The sequence below is a fragment of the Coregonus lavaretus genome (assembly GCF_964263955.1).
Source record: "Coregonus lavaretus genome assembly, chromosome: 17".
NCBI lineage: Eukaryota > Metazoa > Chordata > Actinopteri > Salmoniformes > Salmonidae > Coregonus > Coregonus lavaretus.
Window position 1 is genome coordinate 27,282,988 of NC_140004.1, and position 15,813 is coordinate 27,298,800.

At 41.4% G+C, this 15,813-nt stretch overlaps 1 protein-coding gene across 1 annotated transcript; it reads left to right on the plus strand.

Moving 5' to 3' along the window:
- Positions 1 to 1,350: 1,350 nt before the first annotated feature.
- LOC311144483 (metaxin-3-like) lies at positions 1,351 to 13,660 on the plus strand (the record flags this gene model as incomplete). The annotated part of the gene is made up of 9 exons (XM_084180510.1): positions 1,351 to 1,434; positions 5,309 to 5,378; positions 5,728 to 5,804; positions 5,898 to 5,990; positions 6,237 to 6,419; positions 6,560 to 6,636; positions 6,726 to 6,880; positions 13,305 to 13,393; positions 13,559 to 13,660. Exons 1-9 carry the CDS (start codon positions 1,354 to 1,356, stop codon positions 13,658 to 13,660), a joined length of 927 nt encoding a protein of 308 aa, XP_084036636.1. The 5' UTR covers positions 1,351 to 1,353.
- Positions 13,661 to 15,813: the final 2,153 nt, after the last annotated feature.

Sequence of the window (15,813 nt, forward strand, 5' to 3'; positions counted from 1 at the left end):
GAGGTGAGATGCTCTTGTTGTTTCAGACTGGCTTTTTAAAGGGGCCAAACTTTAAAGTGGAGGGGTGTGTCCCTACACTCCCGTGGCTGAAGGGATTTTTAAAGGGGAGGGTAATGTCTCAGTGTTCCTGTAGTGACTAGGTTTTTAAAGAAGTGTGTGTGTGTGTGTGTGTGTGTGTGTGTGTCAAGACCTTGGACCTTGAGACAGTTTTTAACTCTGGAGGAGTTTCAAGTTGAGAGTCTGGTCTTCATCTCTGCCTCTGTGCTTCCTTTGGTAACCGCAAGTTATTTCGACATCTCAGAGGCTTCAGCATAACAGACATCTCCAAATGCATACCACTTTCTGTGTGTTGCTCTGTTTGGTTTTCTATTTTCTAATTTTATTTTACCTTTCTTTGACCAGGAAGTCTCTTGAGAGAGAGATTTGAAATTACATCTATCATATAATGACACCATTTCCTATAGTTGAAGTGTCCAAGTGTCTGAAGTTCAGTTCACCCTAATACCAGTTCCAGCTGCGGGCACTGGCCCACCCTATTCCAATCAGGTGCTGGACGGATGCCATATTGGAGCCTTTTATCTCTATGACACAAAGGGGAAAATCCCAGGGGTAAAATCTCATACAGCTTAAACCAGCTGGAAGGAATAAGAGTTACTGAAAATTACACAATGCATGACCATGTCATAAAATGGGCAATAAATATGTCACATTCTTTCTCCTGAACATAGCATTTTCTACATAAAATAATGTATGATGTTTTACTATTTTTTAAAGATATAGGGCCAAGGCCTATATAGTTCTTAGAAAGCCACATTTAAAATAATGATAATTTTAAGACATGGAGAGTCCATTGCCATATGCATGGACATGAGTTAGACCAGTGTCAAGTCTGACTGCCATACATGTTCTGCTATGTAACTTCCTGGATAAACCCCCTCATAAAGTATTCATAAATATCAACAATATAGGACATCATCATAGGTAGGTCTAATGGTCATAGAGCTGCAGTTGAATGAATACAGGCCCTGCAGGGTGTATCAGAAGGCCATTAAGTTAAGCCTTTGAGTAGACTATTAATTTTCAACCTGCAAAGTTATGTTTGCAACCCACTTAAATGTCCACATCTCCTGGGGGCTAATTACCGACTAAATGACAAATTCCCGATGACATCACACACTTCATGGGGTGTATTCATTACTCCAAACAGTTGCAAAGCGTTCATATCGGGCAGGTTCAGCACACAGGGAAGGACCTACCTGAGTCTGTCCAATAGAAACGCTAGTTTTTGTTGCAAAACATAACTTTTGCAACTGTTTGGAGCAATGATTACACCCCAGGTCACAGCAAACAAACATGGCGGCTTCCATGGAGCTGAGATGCTGGGGAGGTGATTGGGGTTTGCCTTCAGTACACACAGATTCCCTCATAGTGCTGGTAAATGCGTTCAGGAAAAACTAAATGATGATATAATCTTTGTCTCGCCAGTGTTCTGATGCATGGCTGGCTAGCTACATTTCCATTGTTTTATCTGACAATCTTCACCTCTTACGAGGGATGCATGCAAAACCATCATCAACAAGACTGAGCTACCTACAGTATTTAGCTAGCTAGCTAACTGGAAAGCTAGCTAAATATCGATATTTGGTATTTCGGTTTATCTATGAATCTAGCCTTTTAGAGGCTTTTAAATTACATTTTAACTACCTAAAAGCTTCCGGCTTTCAATCTTCAATAGCTCTTACACAAAGCGTGCCATGACTATGAAAATGATATATTCTGAATTGGGGGAGGATGGACGAAAATCCACGGCTTTAGTTTTTTTTAAATATCTTACTTTTTTCCCTTTTTTTGCTTCGTTCTTCAATAGTTTTTAGACAAAGGTGCCATGACTATGAAAATGATATAGCCTATTCTGAATCAGGGTAGAATAGACAAAAATCCAGTAAATTGATTTAGTTAGTTAGTTTTTACTTCTGGTTTTCAATCTTCAATAACTCTTATAAAAGCGTGCTATGACTATAGAGTACCACATTATGAGTCATAATACCCATAAAACCTAGCGGTCAAACAGGGAAATGGTTTGAGTCGTTTTTCCACCATTCATTTTTCCTATAGGGGATTTTAGAAACACTTAAAATAAGGGCTGTGTTTCGTGTAGGCTTACACTGGTGTGACGTTTTGATAACTGTAAATCTCTCTAGGACAAGGTGACTTATCAATATATTCAACTGTATTTACCCCCCAAAAATGAAACGCTAATTAGCTGCTAATGTGTCTCATAAAGAACTACAAATGCCATGATAATCTGGACAAGACTGCCGAATCGAGGCAAAGGTAATAATCTCTGGATTAACTATCTAAGGTTAGCTAAATGTAGTAATGAATAAGTTGGCAAAATGTATTTAAATTGACATTTGTGAACTATCTTGTGCAAGTTTTAAATTGACACAATAACTGTTAGCAGAGATGACGTGCAGGAGCTGGCAGGGATTTGTAGTTTTGCATGATGTCTACTTTGATGCTAATTTGCATTTTCGAATCTGAAAGTAAATAGAGCCGAATATAGTGATAAAAATCACCTTGTCCAAGAGAGATTTACACAGTTATCAAAATGTAACTCCAGGGTAAGCCTACACGAAACACATCCCTGAATTTAAGTGTTTCTAAAATCCCCTAAATGAATGGTGGAAAAACGATTGGAACCATGTCCTTGTTTGACCGCTAGGTTTTATGGGTATTATGACAACTCCACTGTGGGGGTCTATAGCTAGGTTTCCATCCAATTGGGGACAGATTTTCATGAGAATATTCTAAAATCAGCATAAAGAAAATATGCGCATTTTCCACCATCAGTGCATGATGACGTAGTGCACACAAAATTTACTTTTTCGATTAAGTTTTCACATACCGAATAAATATCTAAAGTTCAATGTGTTTCCATTGCATTTTCAACTCTACCGATAGTTTTGTCACAAACTGTTGCGTTAAATAGCAAATATTCCTACTCTGGTCTTGGCACGTGCGTTCTAGCCAACAGCTCACAGATAAAAAATCCCATTTTTTATTTAACCCCCTTTTTCGATCTTGTCTCATTGCTGCAACCCCCCAACGGGCTCGGGAGGCGAAGGTCGAGTCATGTGGCCTTAACACCCGCCCGCTTAACCCAGAAGCCAGCACCAATGTGTCGGAGGAAACACTGTTCAACTGACGACCGAGGTCAGCCTGCAGGCACCAAGCCCGCCACAAAGAGGCGCTAGAGCGCGATGAGCCAAGTAAAGCATCCCCGGCCAAACCCTCCCGACGCTGGGCCAATTGTGCGCCGCCCTATGGGACTCATGATCACGGCCGGTTGTGATACAGCCTGGGATCGAACTCACGTCTGTAGTGACGCCTCTAACAATGCAATGCAGTGCCTTAGATCGTTGCGCCACTTGGGAGGCCCATTTTTATTTTTTGTCCGTCCTCCCCGGATTCAGAATATATCATTGTCATAGTCATGGCACGCTTTGTGTTATCCATTACATTACACATAAGAGTCATTGGACGAAGGCTCTCTTGTATGGGGAGAGTTTTGTTAAGATCCCAGACGCTCGGTCTGAACATTAACATGCATTGCTTGCGGTACGGTTTTGGAAGCATAAGGAACTTATCTTTCGTATCAGCAAGAAATAATTTTAAATAAACAAAAGGTTAAATTGATACACACCTTGATAGGGTTAGTGTTCCCACACAGCCATATCTCCATGTTACAGCGCTTGTTTAAGGAAAACAGACGGAAGACAAGAGGCGACCACCTGTGCTAATTAGCTTTCTAGCATGCTCCAAACACTCAGGAAGTGTGGCTGATAACTGTAGGGAGAAGGCAGAATTGTTCAAATGCATTAGTCCACTATCTAGTAGTCCACTGTAGCTCAGTTGGTATAGCATAGTGCTTGCAATGCCAGGGTTGTGGGTTCGTTTCCCACGGGGGGCCAGTATGAAAAATGTATGCACTCACTAACTGTAAGTCACTCTGGATAAGAGCGTTTGCTAAATGACTAAAATGTAAATGTAGAATGCTGCCTAGAGTTTTCGAGAGCTAGCTTTGTGTAAAAACTATTGAAGATTGAAAGCAAAAAACTCCAAAAATCTCCAAAAATCAAACGTAGTGGATTTTTGTCCATCTTCCCCTGATTCAGAATGTCATTATCATAGTCATGGCATGCTTTGTGTATGAACTATTGAAGATTGAAATCCGAAATGTTATTATATACAAAAATGAAAAAATGTGGCTTTTCTTCTATCCACCCTTGATTCCGAATATACCATCTTTATAGTCATGGCATGCTTGGTTCAATAGCTATTGACGAGAGAACCTAATATCCACCGAATATCCAATACAAATATTTAATCAATTTTAGAATAAGGCTGTAACGTAACAAAATGTGGAAAAAGTCAAGGGGTCTGAATACTTTAAGAATGCACTGTATGTCTGTCTTTTATGTCTAGCTGAAGCTAGCTAATGTTAATAGCTGTCACTGTCAGATGCCATTCTCATTGCTAACATTTCTTCAAGTTCAAGGTCGGCTCTCTCTCGATTTACTTCTACTGACCTCGGTACGACCACTCTCCTGTCTTCTTGTTCTTAGCTTTGTAGCTAGCTAGCCCAGTAGCTAATTTTAACATATCCAAATTTAGCTAATTAGGTAAGTATACAGTTGCATGATCCAATTCCCTATAGGCTAGCTGCTTCAACTATATGAATCATGCAATTGCAAGGTGACACCGTTCCTGTTGAAAATGGCTTGCAACTGCCAGATCATATGCTGGCTGACAGTGTCAACAAAATAGTTTGGCATAATTTTGGCATGTCTGTCCTATCTCTATTTGTATTGTTGTTCTTGGTGCTTACTAATAATCTACCCGCCAATCTACTAAATACTGATAGTCTGCTATTAGAGCTAGTGCCAAAGCCTAGACTAGAGCCAATGCCAAATAATACTAAGTGATATCTTGCCGAGCTTAACAACCAAGAAAGTGTACTGCTTTGACAACATTGATATGATAGCCTAAGCCTGCATAGTCTCTTATCACAGCCACTGAGACATAGCGGCTGTGAGAAGGGACTAAAGCCTGCATAATACTCTGACAACACCGCTATGATCCTGCCTGGCTAGAGCAAGGGAAACTTGATGACAAATGAATGTCATGTGTTCCGCTCATGGTTATTATTATGTAGGCTTTATGATACAGTGTTATTCAGTAAAGGTTTCAATAGTCTCATGTCTTATGTTTCCTCTGAAAAGCTAACTTCTCTGCTCTCTCTCAGGCTTATGCCAATTTCTCTGGAGCCAAACTCACTGTTACACCCATAGACTGGACGTGGAGGACATTGACAGGTACTGTTTCCAAAGAATCAGAATTATGTTGTACTAACACTAGTAATTACATGATCATTATTATGTAATTTAACCTTGTAGAAAAGGTAAATATTAGCTAGTAAAGGATAGTCATCCAGACCTAAAATACTCTATCTGATGGAAGAGTATGAGATTTACTGCCTACTGTACATAGACATATTTACAACATGATCTAAATGTAGAGAGCCTACGTGTGTCAGTGAAAGGTGAAGTCTCTCTTCCTGGTCTACTGTAGTTGTATAGGCCATACCGTTATAACATATGAACGGTGTAGTAACACAGGATGACACACTGTCAAACTCAGTTTCCCCTCTGTCCAACACTACAGGCGCAGTGCCAGAGTTGGTCTGCCAGGGATCCACAGTAACCGAACCTGCTCAGATTCTCAACTTCCTGAGAAAACAAGTAAAGTCTCCTTTCCTGCCTTCACAGTAAATTAAGTTTTGAAGAACTATATTTATGCAGAGCTAACAACAAAGCCTGTGTGTTGTCTACCAGAGGTTTAATGCAGACTATGAGTTGTCGGCGAGGCAGGGAGCAGACACCATGGCTTACATTGCTCTGCTGGAGGAGAAACTACGACCAGCTCTGGTAGGAACAACCAGTGTGTGTGTAGTTGTGGTGTGTACAGATTGTTGTGGGTGTGTATGTTGTTTTGCACTTAGACACATTTTGAAAGTGCAGCAGAGGGTTTTTGTTTGCATAATAAGAGTGTTATGTGCCCTGTATTGTGTACTGTTTTCTAAGTGTGTATTCTGTGTGTGTGTGTGTGTGTGTGTGTGTGTGTGTGTGTGTGTGTGTGTGTGTGTGTGTGTGTGTGTGTATGTTGTCCTGTAGTTACACACGTTCTGGGTGGATGCTGAGAACTATGCTAACCTGACTCGGCCGTGGTTCGCCTCCCACTCTCCCTTCCCCCTCAACTTCCTGGTCCCTGGTCGCCATGCCAACATGGCCCTGTCCCGGATCCTGCTGACCAAGGGAGAGTCCCCTCTACACACCATCACTGAGGTGGAGGGAAAGGTAGGAGAGACTCCTCTACACACCATCACAGAGGTGAAGGTAGGACAGGAATACATACTGTGGGGACTACTTGATACCAAATGATATCTCACCCCTGCATTCTAAGTAAATTCTCCTCTCTCCATCCCCCCTCTCGTCAGATTTACAGTGAAGCGAAGGAGTGTCTGAATCTTCTCTCCCACAGATTGGGGACGGCCTACTACTTCTTTGGGAACACGTGAGTTCTGGACTACCGTAGTGGGTTGGGCTGGGTATGATTATATTATGTGTGGTGTATTAATGTATGTGTCTTTCTATCTGTCGCAGGCCGTCCAGCCTGGATGCGTTTGTGTTTGGCTCTGTAGCTCCCCTCCACAAGGCCAGTCTACCCAGCAGCCCTCTGCAGAGCCACCTCAGACAGCTGGACAACCTCCAACGCTTCTGTGACCACATACTCAACGCTCACTTCAGCAGTCATCCCGGTGAGACCAGCGTTCTATACCTTGTGTGTGTTTGTGTGATTGTCAGCCTAGGCTGTTTATATATTGATGATTGCTTCAGGTCCAGGGGTTTGGGTTACAAAGAGCCTGTTGTGTTTTTAATAGAACATGGCGGTGAAAATCTGGTGAACTTCAGGTCCTGCAAAGCCTTTTATAAACACAGGATGTGGTACTTTTGGCAGGTTGTCATTGCAGCAGGAGCAATACCTAAGAGTCTGTACATGTATGTGTGAGCGTCGGTGAACTAAGACACTAACACAGTTTATCGCTTCCTTTGTCTGGGCTGTGATGGAGAGCTTCTGCTACATTCTGGCATTGATGCTAGATCTCCCCTCTTTTCTCTCACTCTCTCTTGCTCTTTTCTCTGCTGTCTATATCTCTCGCTGGGTAAATCCATTTGAATTCCATCACTTTAAAAATGTTTTATGAAACCTTCCATTACTGACCCCATTTAGTTGACTGGTCGATTGTTTGGTCGATAGGCTGTTGGACAAAAGTTTATTTTTGTCGGGCAGTCGCATATTGTTATTTTTTATGGCACACAAGACGCATGTCTGATTGGCGTCTGTCTCAGCGGACTAATCTAGCGGACTAGGCCACAGGGATGACACAGTCCATCACTCTAAGACGTGATACTGAAATTGTATATGGTTATATTATGTAAGAACAATGGTGTAACACACAAAAAAATACATTATTTTATAAATATTTTCTGAATTGTATGGTTTATTACAATATTGTTTGATTTTTATTATTTTACTTTGATTTAGTCAGGGGAAACCCATTGAGACCAGGGTCTCATTTTCAAAGGTGCCCTAAGCACAGCAATACAACGATACAAAATAATCACTCTAACAAAGATAAAACAAAGACAAAACTACAAGTTACAACTTTCAACATTACAACCACAACAATCTCTTCATTCAATCAAAAACAACCAACTCTCATTCAACACGTCTAATACTAGTCTTAAACTGCCCTGGTGGCACCAGGGAATCAAGATGCAAGGAGTTCTGCAGGCTATTCCAAGAATTTGGGGGTATTAAAACTGAAAGCGGATATACCTGCATTTTACCTGCATTTTGATAAATGGTGACACCATAGTCCAAAACTGGCAGGAAAGTTGATTGTACAATCTGCTTCCTGCTGTTTAGAGAGGCCAGATCTAAAAAAGAGGCCCACTTTAAATCTTACGCCCAGATATTTATAGGCGTGAACCCGCTCGACGAGAGACTCATCCAATGAGTAAATATGAAAAGTCTGAAAAATGTTATTAATGTTTAGAATGTATAAATGTTAAGAAAAACATATATTTTCAAAATACTGAAATCTGGCCCGTATGATGCCATGAGGGCGAAGGAATTGTCCGTAGAGCTCCGAGACAGAATTGTGTCGAGGCACAGATCTGGGGAATGGTAACAAAACATTTCTGCAGCATTGAAGGTCCTCCACAGTGGCCTCCATCATTCTTAAATGGAAGAAGTTTGGAACCACCAAGACTTGGAACAACCATCCCTACTGTGAAGCATGGTGGTGGCAGCATCATGCTGTGGGGATGTTTTTCAGCATCAGGGACTGGGAGACAAGTCTGGATCGAGGGAAAGATGAATGGAGCAAAGTACAGAGAGATCCTTGATGAAAACCTGCTCCAGAGCGCTCTGGACCTCAGACTGGGGCGAAGGTTCACCTTCCAACAGGACAACAACCCTAAGCACACAGCCAAGATAACGCAGGAGTGGCTTCTGGACAAGTCTCAATGTCCTTGAGTGGCCCAGCCAGAGCCCGGACTTGAACCTGATTGAACATCTCTGGAGAGACCTGAAAATAGCTGTGCAGCGACGCTCCCCATCCAACCTGACAGAGCTTGAGTGGATCTGCAGAGAAGAATGGAAGAAACTCCCCAAATACAAGTGTGCCAAGCTTGTAGCGTCATACCCAAGACTCAAGGCTGTAATCGCTGCCAAAGGTGCTTCAACAAAGTACTGAGTAAAGGGTCTGAATACTTACATAAATGTCATTTTTCAGTGTTTTATTTTTAATACATTTGCCCAAATTTCTAAAAACCGGTTTTTGTTTTGTCATTATGGGGTATTGTGTGTAGATTGATGAGGGGGGAAAATTATTTAATCCATTTTAGAATAAGGCTGTAACGTAACAAAATGTGGAAAAAGTCAAGGGGTCTGAATACTTTCCGAATGCACTGTATATACATTTTAACCAGTCAGAAACGCATCCGAATTCGGCCTAGACTTCTTTAACTAAGATTCAGTAATAATCAGAATGTCCGCGTTGGTTTGAGAAGCCAGAGTTACACTAAAATCAATTTTCGAAATCAAACATCTGGCATTTACATGAATCAGTTCAAGGCTGCAGCTGTGGGATTTCAGAACAGATGGAATCTCTAAAACAACCATGCTATGTTCAGTAGGTACAGTATGTGTAACCCCTGTTTAACGATACCGTAGGGCTGGCTTGAATTGTATAAATATAACATTTCCCAGGACCATTAGGCCTATGCCTCGAACATATACAGTATTAACATAATGCCAAACATCCCCTTTCATCACTACAACCGCTGGGCCTTGAGGGACCCCCCTCTTCAAGCTAACAGTGTAATTCATTCATTTCATTTATGCTATCGTAAAAAGAATCATTTGGTTGTGTTTATGAAAGTCAAAGGTAACATTAGAATACAATATTATTTTTAATTCTCAAATAACACAATAGCATTTTCGTTAGTTTGTTACTGTAGGCTAAATGTAAAAACCAAAAACCAGTAACAACACATTCAAGTGTACAATCAATTTTATTTGTGGAGTGCCTTTGGTACAACTATGAAACAGAAAGCATATGTGTTGGAATGTGGTAACAGCTTGTTTTTGTAACCAAGTGTGCTTGATAAATAGTGAAAATCGGCACAAAAGCAATAATGTCATTATAATGAATATACAGTGGGGAGAACAAGTATTTGAAACACTGCCGATTTTGCAGGTTTTCCTACTTACAAAGCATGTAGAGGTCTGTAATTTTTATCATAGGTACACTTCAACTGTGAGAGACGGAATCTAAAACGAAAATCCAGAAAATCACATTGTTTGATTTTTAAGTAATTAATTTGCATTTTATTGCATGACATAAGTATTTGATACATCAGAAAAGCAGAACTTAATATTTGGTACAGAAACCTTTGTTTGCAATTACAGAGATCTTATGTTTCCTGTAGGTCTTGACCAGGTTTGCACACACTGCAGCAGGGATTTTGGCCCACTCCTCCATACAGACCTTCTCCAGATCTTTCAGGTTTCGGGGCTGTCGCTGGGCAATACGGACTTTCAGCTCCCTCCAAAGATGTTCTATTGGGTTCAGGTCTGGAGACTGGCTAGGCCACTCCAGGACCTTGAGATGCTTCTTACGGAGCCACTCCTTAGTTGCCCTGGCTGTATGTTTTGGGTCGTTGTCATGCTGGAAGACCCAGCCACGACCCATCTTCAATGCTCTTACTGAGGGAAGGAGGTTGTTGGCCAAGATCTTGCGATATATGGACCCATCCATCCTCCCCTCAATACGGTGCAGTCGTCCTGTCCCCTTTGCAGAAAAGCATCCCCAAAGAATGATGTTTCCACCTCCATGCTTCACGGTTGGGATGGTGTTCTTGGGGTTGTACTCATCCTTCTTCTTCCTCCAAACACAGCGAGTGGAGTTTAGACCAAAAAGCTCTATTTTTGTCTCATCAGACCACATTACCTTCTCCCATTCCTCCTCTGGATCATCCAGATGGTCATTGGCAAACTTCAGACGTGCCTGGACATGCGCTGGCTTGAGCAGGGGGACCTTGCGTGCGCTGCAGGATTTTAATCCATGACGGCGTAGTGTGTTACTAATGGTTTTCTTTGAGACTGTGGTCCCAGCTCTCTTCAGGTCATTGACCAGGTCCTGCCGTGTAGTTCTGGGCTGATCCCTCACCTTCCTCATGATCATTGATGCCCCACGAGGTGAGATCTTGCATGGAGCCCCAGACCAAGTGTGATTGACCGTCATCTTGAACTTCTTCCATTTTCTAATAATTGCGCCAACAGTTGTTGCCTTCTCACCAAGCTGCTTGCCTATTGTCCTGTAGCCCATCCCAGCCTTGTGCAGGTCTACAATTGTATCCCTGATGTCCTTACACTGCTCTCTGGTCTTGGCCATTGTGGAGAGGTTGGAGTCTGTTTGATTGAGTGTGTGGACAGGTGTCTTTTATACAGGTAATGAGTTCAAACAGGTCTAGTTAATACAGGTAATGAGTGGAGAACAGGAGGGCTTCTTAAAGAAAAACTAACAGGTCTGTGAGAGCCAGAATTCTTACTGGTTGGTAGGTGATCAAATAATTATGTCATGCAATAAAATGCAAATTAATTACTTAAAAATCATACAATGTGATTTTCTGGATTTTTGTTTTAGATTCCGTCTCTCACAGTTGAAGTGTACCTATGATAAAAATTACAGACCTCTACATGCTTTGTAAGTAGGAAAACCTGCAAAATCGGCAGTGTATCAAATACTTGTTCTCCCCACTGTAAGTGTTGATATGACAGCAGTCAAAAATAGTCAATTATTGTCAGCTCGTGCTTACATGGTATGCGTTGGGGATGCGCGGGTTTACTCATAACCCGCAGTTCCCGTGGTTAGATCCGCAGGGCGGGCGGGTTTAGAGTCATGAAATACTGGATGAAGGGCAGGTGGGTGGCGGGCAGGTTGAATAAAGAGAAAACAATATCTTCAAAAATCCATAAATGTATAATTCTTGCGCAATTTATATCTACAGGCTACATTGAGGTTTTTCTTTCATTATTTGTAGGCTATCTGGCATTAATGCGTAAGCCTAAGCTTTAGGGCCTAACTTTATGCACGCCAAATAGCCTACACGCCAACCGCTTTTGGGAATGTGCAAAAGTTGACCAGAAAAGTAATGTATGAAAGATTTGGTGAAGTGGTAAAAGAGGATGATAGCATTGCCTATGTTATGTGTGATGATTGTGACCCACTTGGCACACACTGGTTGAATCAACGTTGTTTCCACGTAATTTTAATGAAATTATGTGGAACCAACGTGGAATAGATGTTGAATTGACGTCTTTGTCCAGTGGGGAGGCGCTATACAAATTCGACAGTCGCTAGACGGCAACTTCAAATAGGCCTATGACACATCAGGGGAACTGTAACCTACTGTTCAGATGGGTTAAATGGAAACGGAAATATGGACACTGACTGTAGGTCTATAACCTCTCACATAGCCTTAATATTATTTCCTGCAAATTTAGCATTTCTTGCAGTAAAATGATAGGCTACATCAAATGTAAATTTTTACTCAGGAACAGGAGTAGAAAAATATGATTTTTCTTTCTGCATCATGAGAGAATATTTGAACCACATAAAATATGCATTCAAGCCGAACTGAAATCTTATCAGAAATATGTTGGGTCGTTTTCACAGCTTTCTATTTCCTTACAACCGGTCAAACTGAATTCCACACCGAAAATCGTTCCCTTTTTTTTTTTTTTTTTTTTTGCATTTTCTCCCCGGTCCCTAAATGTCTTTGCTCCAGGAAGAAGCCAAGATGACAGAACTTTACGGATGTCAACTAGATTGAAGCATTCATTCATCATTTGTGACAGTAAAATAAAAAATGTATGCACTCACTACCTGTAAGTTGCTCTGGATAAGAGCGTCTGCTAAATGTCTGGTGAGCAAGGGTTTATTTAGATTTCTAGGGCAACATATAATGACAAGAGAAGCTGCATGTATCTAATTAAGTCGACTAACAAATAAGCCTACCAACATTTCAGAAATTATAAGCAGAAACCGATCTAAATTAGGCTATATATGGAAAAATACACGTTTTAAAATGTTGATCAATCGAAAGAACAGACTACTCTCGGTCAACCAATATTTGTTGTTGTTGGGGACAGCCCTATATTTGCCCATTTGTAGAAGTGCTAAAACATTGACCTTTTTGGACCTGAATGCCAAAACATTCAAGACATAAAGGTGCTCAAAGTTTACCTTTTTTTTTTTTTAAGAACTTATCAAATAGTTTTACAACCCTGTTTGTAAGCTTTTAAATTATATCAAACTCAACCGTGTATCTTTTCAAGTGGTGAAGACATGGATGTCTCATGGTATGGTGTGGTATGCAAAATGGGTCCACATTGAGCACCTTTATTTCCTGAATGTTTTGGCACTCAGGTCCAAAAAGTCCCTTTCTGACCACTTCTTCCATGGGCAAACATGTATGGAAAGTTTTGTTTATATCAAAAGAGATGCTGTCAAGAAGTGATTGAATTCAAATGGATTTACCCTGCTTTCTTTTTATAACGGCCTCTCTTTCTCTCTCCCCCCCGGTTTCTCCCCACCCTGTTCTCTCCAGGGTCTCCCCAGTCTGTTCATGAGACAGTGGATGCCAACCTTCAGAAACTCACTCAGCTTGTTAATAAAGAGTCCAACCTCATAGAGAAGGTCCTGCTGCGTTTCTCTACTTGCACGTGTTTGTGTGTGTTGTGTTAGTAATTGGAGTATATTGTGGGCATTAGATACACTTCTGTATGTATATGTGTTTAGAGTTTGTTTTTAGTAACTTCTATGTTATATGTATGTTTACTGACTGTGTGTGTTCTCCTGCAGATGGATCACAACCTGAGAAGCAGCCCTCAGCACAAACCCCTCAGAGCAGACCCCAGATCCAGACCCAGCTTGGGCAACGACAAGAGCTCTACCCCTGCCTAACCCTTAGCCCCTGACCTCTAGACCCTGACCAGCCTGGTGGATGAGAAGAGCTCTACCCCCCCTGACCAGCCTGGTGGATGAGAAGAGCTCTACCCCCCCTGACCAGCCTGGTGGATGAGAAGAGCTCTACCCCTGTGTTGGAGGTGTGCTGTATTATACTGAACCTGGTTCAGATACTGTAAATACCATAGCCTGAGTGCCAGTCTGTTTGTACTAGCATGCCAACTCTTTGTCACTCATTGACAAGGACAGCAGTGGAGTTGGCAAGAGCACAAACAGATCTGGGATCAGGCTACAAATACCCTGGGTTATCCCTTACATGATAAATAGAGCATTTGATAGTTTTAGACAGTTTATGCCTTGCAAGTGTAATTGAAACTGCCCTAAATGGAAACTGTCAATGAATAATAACAATGACAGAATTGTGGACTATTTAGAGACCATGATGGTGTATGTTAAATAAATATGGTTTCATGAAATGAGGAAGAATGTGGAAGGTTGAGAAAAGTGTTAGTTGTTTAGAGAGGAATGCTGAGGACTGCTACTACATGAGAAGCCTTTAGAACATTGAAAGGCAAGAGGCAGGAAATTAGATGGCCAGTTGGAGAAAAAAGCTCTGAGAGATAGTGGCATTAAAATAACTTTCTAGTGATCGTATGAGAGGGGAAAACTGTAATTTTATTAAACCCTTTTCTGTGTCACATATTCTAAAGGATTGAAATGACTGAGGCCCCTATTCATTCAAACCTGCATTGTAGTATGTATTTACGCAGGAACATGTTACATGTTTTCTTTCCTGTAGTCAGGTAATACAAATGCATAGCTCCCCCACAGGCACAGGTACTGTAGATGCTCTCAGGATTCAGAAAAAAGTTGTGTGTTCATGGACTGTAGTCGTGTAAACAAAGTTACTGCATAAGCACTGCTATGGCAGGTTTGATTGAATTTATTAGTTAAGGGCTAAATCTATGCCAAGTATATCAGGGAATTATTCTATATTTCTGTGGTATAATGTAAATGAAAATGCTTGGGACACTTATATTTATGTTTGTAATGAACAGTACAGGTGGAATTGATGCATCATTTTGAGAGATTCTGGTCTAAATGAGGTCATTACTGACAGGCAGGCACTGACACTGGTCTACTTGAGTTTTGAAATGTTATGTAGCTAGAAGCTACTGTAGTTGTTGCACAATCCTAAATTATCAGAATAATGCTGTCCTCAAAGTGAAGGTCATTCCTCACCTGAGGACTGATTCAACCCTTTATCCACTGTGACTAGAGGTACGCCCCAAATTGCACCCTATTCCCTATAAAGTGCACTACTTTTGACCAGAGTGCTATGGGCCCTGATCAAAAGTAGTGCACTATAAAGGGAATACAGTGCCATTTAGGACGCATACTAGCTATCTGTGGTGTTTCCATCCAGACCTGCTGTATCTATGTGCATAATCAGTTAGTATTACTGTATGAGGGTATGTACTGTACTATAGCTCTTTAGTTTCAGTGATAGATGCCAGTGTTTTTAGGTCAAATTTATGTTCATATTGAATGGGGGAGTGTTTAATATAACGCAAATGATTTGTTAGGATTACGTTTATTTTACTGAGGGAGATGTCAAAGCCTGAAGTTTTCCCTTTAACAAATAGATCATCTTTACAACTGTTGTGTTAAATTAGCACTGTAAATAGAGTTATTAGTATACACTCAGTTTATTAGGTACACCAATCTAGTACTGGGTCGGACCCCCCTTTGCCTCCAGAACAGCCTGAATTCTTTGGGGCATTCTACAAGGTGTCGGAAACGTTCCACAGGGATGTTGGTCCATGCTGACTCGATGGCTTCATGCAGATGCTGCAGATTGGACGGTAGTACATTCATGTCAACAGCTCGTTCCATCTCATCCCGAAGATGCTCTATTGGGTTGAGGTCTGGGGACTGCGCAGGCGACTCAAGTAAACTGACCTCGCTGTCATGTTCCAAGCAATGTTTTTCCACTCCTTAATTGTCCAGTGTTTGTGATTGCGTGCCCACTGGAGCAGGTCCTTCTTGTTTTTAGCTGATAGGAGTGGAACCCGGTATGGTCGTCTGCTGCAATAGCCCATCCACGTCATGCCATTCTTAACACCACTGTTGTACTGCACCCTTATTTG